The 11316-nt window shown below is 39.4% G+C and overlaps 1 protein-coding gene across 1 annotated transcript; it reads right to left on the bottom strand.

Annotated features, from left to right (window-relative positions):
- Nucleotides 1-10328, bottom strand: LOC135156121 (zinc finger protein 354A-like). Its single transcript, XM_064107461.1, has 6 exons — nucleotides 10106-10328; nucleotides 8857-9336; nucleotides 7180-7438; nucleotides 4857-5065; nucleotides 2900-3464; nucleotides 1-1373 (listed from the first exon to the last, which is right to left on the bottom strand). The coding sequence occupies exons 2-6, from the start codon at nucleotides 9330-9332 to the stop codon at nucleotides 1155-1157; spliced, it is 1728 nt and encodes a 575-aa protein (XP_063963531.1). The 5' UTR covers nucleotides 9333-9336; nucleotides 10106-10328; the 3' UTR covers nucleotides 1-1154.
- Nucleotides 10329-11316: the final 988 nt, after the last annotated feature.

Raw genomic sequence — 11316 nt, 5'->3', positions numbered from 1 at the left:
AGAAACATATTAAATTCATGAACTTAAACGCATTTTGTTTTAAAAGAAATAGCACGGAGCTGAGTGTGTGACGGTGATTTTATAAGACACCGGGTGTAATATTAGTGATATTTTTACAATTCAATCATTCAAGGGTGAACAATTAACATTCGTATTGGGATTATCCCAGAATCTCGACACAGCTACAGGGGCATTCTTTTTCGATCGAACAATGTATGACATCATATACATGTATTTCAAATTATCTGTGAAAAATAATAAATTATAAAGGAATCTGGAGCTATAGAATGTGAAATATGAACTGATTGTGAACGAAAAGCGTATTCATAAGGAGTGCAAATTTTGATCCTCTGATTAGGAACTCTTCATCCTCACATTATTCAAGTTTAGTTTTGAATAATATAGCGCTACGACACATACGTAAAAGAATTTGGTAGAATGGCAAACATTGGGCCCCCATGCTCAACGATCAGTAATTCCTGCATGCCAGGATGCGATTTTGTTTTGTCAGTCCTTATGCACCAGACGCGAGAGGGCAGTGGGAATGACGACATAACAGACTGGTTTGGAGGCTTTGAATCAGATTGTAAATCTTGGACTGGTAATTTTACAGAGTCTTGCCTCAGTTTTTATTGAAAAAAAATATTTGGAAAATCGTACTAGACGAGACTGGAACCCGCGTCCATGAACTCAACTGCAAGATGGACTTACTGATTGAACCAAACCAGTCGAGCTGGTCGATTACGATACATCTTAACATGAAGATGAACATGAATTTTCATGAGGAGTGGTCTGAGTAAATAAACCCTATTATATCGTCTTTCCCACTGACCTCTCGGCTGCACAAGTACCGGCGGAAACAATTGCGCCAAGGACAAGCTATTCCTCAAGTGAAAATATGAATTGAAAGCAAAACTTGTGGCCCTGGGAAACGGGGGCAGCACCCCCTTGAAATAAGGTTGATATGCTAAAAGTGTTTAAAAAAATAACCTTCATTTTGAGTGAAAACTTTTTTAGTCAACTTTTTTTTTCTCAAACCAGCACCCCCTTCTAAAAAAAAAATCGTTCCCAGTGCCCTGGCAAACCTATGTATAAAGTTGCCATGGCTAACGATAACTTTCCAGAATAGCAATGTGTCAATTAAGGAGGAGGACCTAGTTCTTCGCTTTATCGTGGATCTTCATGTGTCGACTGAGGTTTCCAGACTGGGAGAACGACTGCCGACAGTAAGTGCAGGTGTAGGGCTTCTGGCCCGAGTGGATCCGCTGGTGTTTGGTGAGTGTGGAGTTGTCAGAGAACGATCTGTTACACTGCCTGCATGTGTAGGGACGTTCACCAGAATGCGTGCGTGCGTGTGTCTTTACAGATGAGCTCTACAAATGTAAAAAATAAAAAAAATTGTTAATAATGAAAGATAATTATATAAGATAAGACATTGTATATTTTTCTTTACATGCATGTGTGTTACAGAAATGTTTTCTACATTGAAGCATTGCAAATCTTTTGCATAATCATAAAGCATCGTGGTAGAAAAAAAAACGCAGCAAATTATGGATTAAAATCATAGCTTAATCAAAAGTTAAATAACCACTGAAAAAGTCAGTGCTGCAGACATGTATGCTTTTAAATTCATGAATGTGTAACGTAAAATGAACCCGTACAATACAAAGATAAACACGACAACTTTGAAAGAGTTCAAATATCAAATACTTAGCAAACAGATTCAAATAATCAGATACATAAACTAAAATATCGAATCCCTTGAAGATTCGGCTGCCAAGCAGCGATCATAAGTCCATATTTTTGTTCATTCAGGATTTGAGATCTGTTTGGCTGTCTACTTATCCTGTCTCTTTTCAATCCTTGGCCCTGGAAGTATTTTGAGATACACCTCTCCTCTCAACCTACCACTGGCGCACGAATAGGCGGGCTTTGATGCTATGCCCCCCCCCCCCCACTCCCAACAAAAAAAGGGGAAAGAAAGAAAAATTGATGAATAAATAGATACAAAATAAATTATTAAATATTTCCCAAAAAATATTAAAAAATCACGACCAGGAAAAAAGGAGGGAAAATGAAAGAAACGGAAAGGAATTTAGGTGTGAAATATTAAATGGTTCTCTTAATATTAAGTCAAAATTTATCACAAGTGAGATCACAGCCCCTAAATTTATTTGGCTCATTACGTATGCAACCTACCCATCTTTACATCCCGTAATTTCCAGTACACCCGAAGTTGACTCGATCCCCGAAGTTAAATCCCCCGGGGGGGCACTCGACCAAAAAAGTAGTAGGTGTGTGCCACGGGCGCCCGCGGGCGAGACAAAAAACGGGGGCCTTGGAGCGGGCTTATTGTAAAAAGGAGGGTCCTCGGAACTACAAATGTTTGTGAAAACGGGGGTCCTTGGAACGGGTCGCCTGCGTGTGAGTGCGTATGCATCCCTATGGAACGTGCATGCAGCTAGCCCGGCGGTACGGGCGCCGGGTGCGCTAGCGCAGAGGCGATGGTCGGACAGCGGTCTGCGGCCGCTTTTCACCAAAATTGCGGCTCATTGTAACAGATCAATACGGCCGGAACGGCGTAACGGAAAAAAATATGCGAAGCTTCGGAGCGGATTTCTTCTTTTTTTTTCTCGATAAGAAGAAAATGCTATGCTTTGGAGCGGCTTTCTTTGTTCTTTTTCTCAATAAGACAAAAATGCTGTACCTTGGAACGGAAATTTGAGTGTAAAAATGGGGGTCCCCCCCTCCGCGGCACATAGCCACTATGCATTATATACTGAGTGCCCCCCTCCCCGGTTTAAATCCGTCCCTATACTGTTACCGCACATGCCGAATGGTACAAAGCGTAAAGTGGATGGAAATTCAACATTATCAACATGATCAACATATTCCTTACCTGTGAAAAACCTTTGCCGCATATGTTGCAGCTGAAGGGTTTCTCCCCGCTATGGACCCTGAGATGGGCTTTGAGGTTGGCGGCTTGGAAGAAAGCCTTGCTACACACGTGGCACATGTACTGCTTCTCTCCGAAGTGGATCTTCGTGTGCGTCTTCAGGGCTCCGGGTCTTGAGAACTTCTTTTCACAAAAATGGCAGCGGTGAATCAACGAGTCGTTTGACTGAATTTTCGTCAACGAAGACGAAGTCTCCTTGGTGGCGATTCCCAGCCGTGCATCGTCCTGGCTCGAGAATGCAGACGTGACGGATGATCTCGACGAGGACAGCGAACTGTGCGATGCCGAAGAGTAGGCGTCGAGTTGTTCAGTTGATTTGATGGTCGCAACGCGAGCAGGAGTGGTGTAGAGCTGAGCGCTGCTGCCGGGACTGTTGGCGTGGTAGTCGGCGTTGTTCGCTGCACCGATATAATGATCTTTAGTAGATTCAAACACACCAGGTGTGGATTGGTTGACGGCCCAGTACGCCGTCTCTGGTAGACGACTCGTTTCATATCCATCCACCAATCTACAATCAAGTTAAGACAACAGTGAGATAACCGGTAGTAATTATAAAAATAGTGTTAACATTGTGTGGAGCGTTGTGGCCCAGTGGATTAGTCTTCTGACTTTCAAACAGAGGGCCGTGGGTTCGAATCCCAGCCATGGCGTAATTTCCTTCAGCGAGAAATGTATCCACATTGTGCTGCACTCAACCCAAGTGAGGTGGACGGGCACCCGGCAGGATTAATTCCTTGAATGCACTGAGCGCTGAAAGGCAGCTCGAGCTAAGCCGGGGTAATAATAATAAAAATGCGCCTCGAAATAGATTATTTCTAGATATATAGATGGCGCCATATAAATGCCTATTTTTATTATTATTAACATCATCATCATCACCATCATTGAAAGTATTACTCTGTTGGCACAAAGCATCCGAAGAAGGAATTTGTATTAACTGATCATGATGATGACGATGTTGATGTACTAAATTGGTAACGATACTAGACATTCATTTGTGTTAGAAAACACGAGACAAGTTATTGGTGTCTTATTATTATTTTTGACATTTCAATCACCCTCCGTCTATGAAACAATGACTTTTCATGGTTCCACATGATTGTAACAATCGTATTCTGATCCACTCTGTGAAAGACATTTCGAATTTCGAAAGTTTCGAATACATGAGAATCATGGAGGATACATTATTGTATAACTGGAAATTTTTATAAGTCGCCTCTTTTGAAAAGATATTTCACCATTATATCATGCTCTATTTTTGCAAATCTACAATTTTCTTATTATACATGTAATAATAATAATCCGCTTTTTTATATAGCGCTTAATACATCGGAACGACGTGTCTAAGCGCTTTACAGATATATTATTACCCCGGTCGTTGGATTCAATCAGTCATTCCCGCACACAATGTGTGCACATCCTCCACTCCCTGGGGAGTATTCCAGTCAGTCGCCGGTGAGGCGCACACAGTACTGGACAAGCTACAATGACTTTGACATCCTACCGGGTACCGATTTAGCACCTGGGTCGAGAGTGGCAAACTGTGGACTAACGCCTTGCCAAAGGACGCCAGACCGTGGTGGGATTCGAACACACGACCCTCTGTTTACAAGGCGATAGTCAGAACCACTACACCACGGCTACATCCGAAGTTATTTACATACATCTGCTTGTATTATTCTCAACTATATATTTGTTTTTGTACAGTGCCCTGATATTTCTATGCCTATTTGCTATATGTACATGTTTACTTTCAGCTCAGAAACTTACGACGAAACTGCTGTTCCGGTTCACCAATTGTCGACAAAGACCTCACAACTGTTTATTGTTCTTTGAAAGGTATATTCAATGCAGTTGCAGTTGCGAAAAATCTACAATGTCATGAATGCCAGCAACTTACCCAATTGACGAGGTCGACAGAGCCTTTGCGATCAGGTTTCCACTGGAGGAAAGAAGATGGCGAGATGATGAGATCGTACCTCTACCGTGGGGTTCCCTTATCCAGTAGCTATATGACGTGGGGTCCAACGAAGACGTGCTCGAAAAGGGTCTTGATAGAGGGCCGTCGTCTTCGTGTTCGGTATCGTAATCCGAAATAAGGTAGCGATGCTGTAAGTGATATAAGGGCAATGAGTTTAGTATAGATATTTTGAACAATGTCAGAAATAAACACGATATAATGTAACCAGCCAGCCGAAAACCAATAATTAGTCGTAAGGGGATTTTCTCTGTAAATAGCCAAAATAGTAATTTGGTCTTCAAATAGCAAAAAAAAATAGTTCATCCGAAAGAGCTATTCTTCGTGATACTGTCAGAACCTCAAGTTGTAAAAATGACAGGAAAGCAAGATACAAAGGGATACAAGACTTTATTTGACATAATTTTTGCGAACTGCTTGTGTACATCTCATCATTTAGGGCGACTTATTATTGGTTTTGGGGTAACTGACCACATTATTTGAATGCTCAAACCCTCATTCCCACTTTAACAGCGCGCTATCGTGTTTACACAGTGTACATCGAACAGCCTAACCAAGATTTCTTTTTTATAATCGTAACCCATGAAGTTCTCGAAACGTTCCACAGTTATGTTTGTGCGCATTATGATCTGCGCATATTTTACACTCTGCGCGCTGACGTCACAATGGATGAACATTTGATTAATAAGCTGTGGGTATGAACTGATTGTTCTCATCATCTGCACTCTTACTGCAGATCCGATGCGTTAGCTTATGAAGCTAAAAAACTTTAATTATTCCATGGACCATTAAAAAAAACATCTCTACAATTTTAAAATACTTTACTCTGCAGTGCTGCCAAAAATCACGAATATGACCCCGAGTTTGAATAAATGGTAGAGTGGTTTTGATTTTTTCTTCTCATAGATACAAAGCATTTGGCGCATTTTTGGTGTTTTAAAAAGCACATTTGCTCTAATGAAAATGCTGATAGTTTGAAAACAAGCACATGAAGCCCTATTTTTTAATGTTTGCACCTCTTAGGTATACCTTCCTCTACAACTTTGCAAATTTTGGTGAAAATGACATGGATTTTGAATAAAGTGCAGCATTTATTGTACTTTTGTAGTTTGTTATTGAAATTTCACTTTTTTGAGATTGGGTTTTTGTTATGTTTTACGCCATTTTTAAGAACTGACAGTGCTGATAGACTTAAAATTGCAAACAAATAGCACTATAAATAGATTCTCCATTCTAACGATACACTTATTAACTCTCTTGCGAAATTTGATGACTTTTTCATGTATTTTGACTGAGTAATAGAGGTTTAAACTCATTGTAGTGATCTTGCGAGGTCTAAAAATGCCAAATTCTTTTGAATGCGCAATCCGTAAGAACATTCATTCGGGTGAACTTTGAAGCTCCATAGCAAAATATCAAGCACATGGACCTATGTTAATTTTTGCATATTTCAAATATTCAGGTTCTAAAGTATCTATGTGCAAAGTTTGGTGAAAATGACATGGATTTCATTTTAACTGTGGAACGTCCTTAAAGGGGTGGGTTTTTTTTTTCAGTTTTGGACGCGGGCCGCGCGTGCACTCGTAAAGGGTATCAAAAACACCAATCTAAAAAAAAAAGGGAGGGGTGATTTTGAAAGACTGGTCAATGGTCAATCGCGGGGTCAAACGTATTTAGGGTATTTTTTTTCAAAAGCTTTTTTTAAGACTAGACAAACGTGTTTAGGGTATGTTTATTCCCAAGCTTTTTCCCCGGGACTTATTAAAGTATTACCTGATGAATTTTGGATGACACATATTTCAGGTGTTAACATTGTATTCCTTTGTGGTATTTTAACCCTAACTGCACTGGGGGTGGGGGGCATGCAATACCCATGAATATAGTTTTGTCTATTTAAGTTTGTTGTTAGCAAGTAGACAAAACTTGTTTAGGGGTCATATTCTGGTAACAACTTGTTTAGGGGCCAAAATGTGTAGATGAAGCCCGCGAAAAACTTGTTTAGTGGGTTATTCTGCACACAGAGAAAAACTCGTTTAGGGGGTGTTTGAAAATAATGTGGTCGCGTATATGTACAGCAATGCATTTGACCGCCCCCCCCCCCCCCGGGTGAAAACATCCATTGTAGTAGTTATTTCATTTTATAAATCCGAAAATTCAATATGCAACGTCATTTTGAAATAATGATGGGTGAGATGAGATAATTAGAAGTGTTGAAGTAACCAAAAAAGGCAAACAAAAAACTCACATTCCGGAGAGAACCGTAGCTTTCTGACGTCCCCCTACTTGCGGGCAGCGACCCTGTGCTTGATGCCAATTCCGCAGTTTGATACGGCTGTTCGACGCAGGGATTGGCTGGGGCCGAAGCAGCCGATGGTCCGTACGGGTTGATTTTCATTCGGGAATGCTTCAGAGACAACAGCGTATCGGCGACCTCGGAGTGGCTTAGCTCTTTTAGAGATCCCAACTGATGTTGGTCGTTGATTAAACTACTCAGAAAAGTTGATCTGCAGTCGAAGAAAAAGTCCGAAGTTGAATTGAATACCATTCTGACCCTTTTTTAACATCAAGACGTCGGTCAATTTATAACAAAAACACTTATCTTCATATTATTTGTTTAATTCAGACACAGGAGAAATGTCTCAAAAGAGAAACTCGCATGCTGTACAGAACTTTTTACCTGGGACTCGTTTCATAAAACGTGTTACAATAACAAATTTGCAATAAGAGATTAAAGCTACTGAAATCATTCGATTTGATTGGCTGGTAGTAAACTGATAAAGAAATTGGGCATTTCTTATTATATCAAATCTTTCTGAAACGGGACCCTGTTGCCTACACTGAAGGTACATAAATGGGCGATCCCTTGACAAATGAGTTTAAAGTTGTCCAAGAAGAACCTTATGACAGAGGGGACATCTTAAATTTGTCAGCTATAGGTGCTCTACAGAGTATACTTTCACACTTGCATCAACGTTCAGAGTAAGAGGAATGGCTATTTTACCGTTATGAACTCACATCATTGACCATAGACAATTGCCATAGTTTGGACACCTTGGCCCTATTCTAAAATCTCGTTGACCATGGTCTAATTCTGTGCTATAGTTAAGGGGAGCCAAAAATGTCTACAGCAAATCTTCAATCGTACTTTTCTCATCAACTGCACTCAGTCTTTCTTCATCCTTAAAATGGTGAAGAAATTAAAGACATTTATGAATGACTTGAGTGTCGAAGGGCACTCGAGTCATTCTTGAAACTGAACCTGTTAAACATGTTAAAGATGTGTGTCAACGTTGGCTTTCCACAGTTAAACCACACCATGGGTTAATATAAGATTAAATCAGAAATCGGAATACGGGCCATTGAATAAGAATGTGTTTTTGAACAACCGAAAGTTGTGTGAGAAAAAGCATACTCTACAGACCAGAAGCTAAATTGGCAACAGGACGCCCATTCCGACAGATTCGAAGATTAATCAGCTTCTCTACTACATACACTCTTTTTTTTCAATGACAGGTTGCTTTTGAACAACCATGACATAAGAAACAAACGCGCTCAAACAGAGCATGGAACCCTTCTATGACCGATTCCGAGTCTATAAAAGTGACGGCACCCCACTGGGGCATTCAAGTGTTGGTGGCAAAAGCACAGTTAATCTATCTTTTTGAAAGATCTTTTGGAAACAGTATTTCATGGGACAATAAAAAAAAGAGTAACTGAATCACCTGAATCGCACTCCAACTTTGAAGATACAAATCGTGTATTTAAAGAAATCGAATAATAACTTTTTTTTTAATGAGATACAGTGTTTGCCTACATGGATACGGTTTGAAGATCCCCCTTGTTTATTAACATTGGAAATTTGTTTACTTTCTAACACTTTGATTGATATTTACGGGGGGAATAAAATCCATTACATTCTTACCCGAACCCACTGTCGAGCGTTCCTTGACTCCCGATACCGCTGCTGCCCCTAAGGGAGTCTCTATCCAGCAGGAGTTCACCGCTACTTCCAATTTTCAAAGACCCCAGAGAGTCCGAAGAGAGGTTAAGGAAGTTGCTGAAGCCCTCGCTGCTCCCATACATACTCAAATCGGTCCCAGATGGACCCATGTCCAATTTGTCCATGGGGCGACGAAGGTCGGGTGCCGAGGCGCATGTCGCCCACGACCCCACAGGTACCGTTTGCTGATAGTTGAACGATGACGGCACGGAGCGTTCGTATGCGTTGGGTACGGTCATGAGCTCGTGGTATCTCGGGGAGGTTGGCGGCGACCGTTGATGTTGTCCCGGGGAGGTGTGTGACCTTGACGATGAGCTGTCATCGCTATGAGACGAGGGCTGAGATGAAATATAACTGCTAGGCATGTTTCGCAGCACTGAAATCTCTTCTCCGGTCATACTGCTATTGCACAGAAAAGAAATATGGACCCTTTTGTAAATTCCAACTCACAAAAAAAAACCGCTATGCCAATATTCATAAACCGCCATAAAAATATCAATATCGACTAAACAAATGAATTTGCACTCCCCATACCAATAAAAAAAAAATGAAATCGTGTGGTTCATAAGTAGATCCCCTGCCACATGTCCGAAATAAAAGAGGGATTAAACTTTCTTTCGTATAATTTAGGATACCTTCTTTGCGATTTACATTTTAAAAGATCTAATGAAAATATCTCAAGTATGAAATAATTGGTCTAGAGTGACAGTACAATTTTCTCCGCAACCAAATATTGTCACATTGGACTTGGGAGAAACTTTGCGTCCCCAAAGCCATTCATGTAACAAGATATCCTATCAATCAGAAAATTCAATCTCAAAGATGATAAAACTGATAAAGTTGATAATGATAATAAGAATAATATAAATAAACATAATAAACGATAAAAAATAACAATAATCTTAATAGAAATTATAAGAAAAGAATATAATAAAGTTATCAATAATGATTAACAAAATAAAATATGTAGCGCATTTAATAACAATACAGACTCTTTTATGAATTACGTACAAAAAACCACTGCCGAGAAAATATTTAATATATAATAAGTATGAGAAAACCGTGTCAAAACTATTGTGATAGTATGAAACAACTTGGCATAACATCGCATTGAAAATTGATTTACAATTACGATAAGAAAATTGTAGATTTTATGAAATTAGAAACTTACTTGTGAGTTATGGCCCTATAGCATTAAGTGAAAAAGAACGAGTGAAGAGCTTTGCCTTCTTTTTCGATAGCCCTCCTTTCTTCGAATGCTCTTCTTGCTTCAGTGAACAACTTGCTTGGAGAGAGTGCGTCCTTATATTGCCTTGATGTTGATGAGCACACATTTTCTTTCTGTTTCGACTCTCCTTTTATCATTCTCTTATCCTTTCTTCTTCTAATCTTCCTGTATATCATCAGAGTTGGGGTTGGTAGAATGTCCACGTGCGCCTGTTCTCGACGTTGATTGGCTGAGAGTCGGCACAACGTGGGCTAAGATATTACATGGATGGTACCCTCCCCTTCAACGAATCATGTAACAATACGTGCTCCCACTTACTTTTTCTTTTCTAATTTGCCATTTTATGGCTTCATCTTCTGAAGTTATGCAAATTACCTTGTTTGATGAAACTATCCATTAATTATCAAAGAAAAAGATGGCCTAATATATGTTTGAAGTTTTTTTTCTTTTTTTCTTTTCTAAAATTGCCAGGTGACTTTTCGTGCTTTGTTTTCCATCAAATGGGGACGACGAAATTCCATTTAATTAAATCCAGTTCAATAATGGTATAACACTGTATGGCAGTTCAAAAGCTCATTGCGCATGTTTTACAGTTTTATACGGTACATAAATATTCCATACATTTTCCAATGATAACTAGTACAAAAACCAGTACGTGTAATATATATCTAAAGATAAAACCATCAAAATGCACCTAATATGACCACAGCCCACATAAGTTTTAACGTACACACGTCCAGGTCCATTTGGATCAAGGAGTCGATAGCAAACGCAATTTGATGGTCCAGGCTGGAGATATTTATATCTCAATAAACCGAATAAAATTCACAAAGCAAAATGCTGAAAAATTTCATCAAAATCGGATGACAAATAATGAAGTTATTGAATTGTAAAGATTTGCATTATTCCGGTAAAACAGTTCTCGGCATTTCTTCATAAATATGATGTCATATCCCCACTTGTTCTTTGTATTTTATTATATGAATTTTTATTTATTTAAAAATTTTCTACCAAGAACTAAGACAATTGGATTGACAACTGATTTAGTGCATTAGTTTTTTATTGCCGCAACTTATTTCATCATAATGGAGACACATCATTTACACACGTATGAAAAAATTAAACAATTATGATTTCATGTAATAAAAGGAAAT

This window comes from Lytechinus pictus, chromosome 12 (genome assembly GCF_037042905.1).
Source record: "Lytechinus pictus isolate F3 Inbred chromosome 12, Lp3.0, whole genome shotgun sequence".
Classification (NCBI taxonomy): Eukaryota; Metazoa; Echinodermata; class Echinoidea; order Temnopleuroida; family Toxopneustidae; genus Lytechinus; species Lytechinus pictus.
The sequence above is the reverse complement of the archived record's forward strand: the minus strand, read 5'-3'. Positions and strand labels throughout refer to the sequence as shown.

Bases quoted from the DNA above. Each gene is read 5' to 3' on its own strand.
- LOC135156121 (XM_064107461.1), bottom strand. From the start codon at position 9,332: ATGACCGGAGAAGAGATTTCAGTGCTGCGAAACATGCCTAGCAGTTAT. The intron at 3,465-4,856 runs GTAAGTTGCTGG...ACTTGATTGTAG, and splicing joins CTGTCGACCTCGTCAATTGG to ATTGGTGGATGGATATGAAA. The intron at 1,374-2,899 runs GTAAGGAATATG...TTACATTTGTAG, and splicing joins GCGGCAAAGGTTTTTCACAG to AGCTCATCTGTAAAGACACA.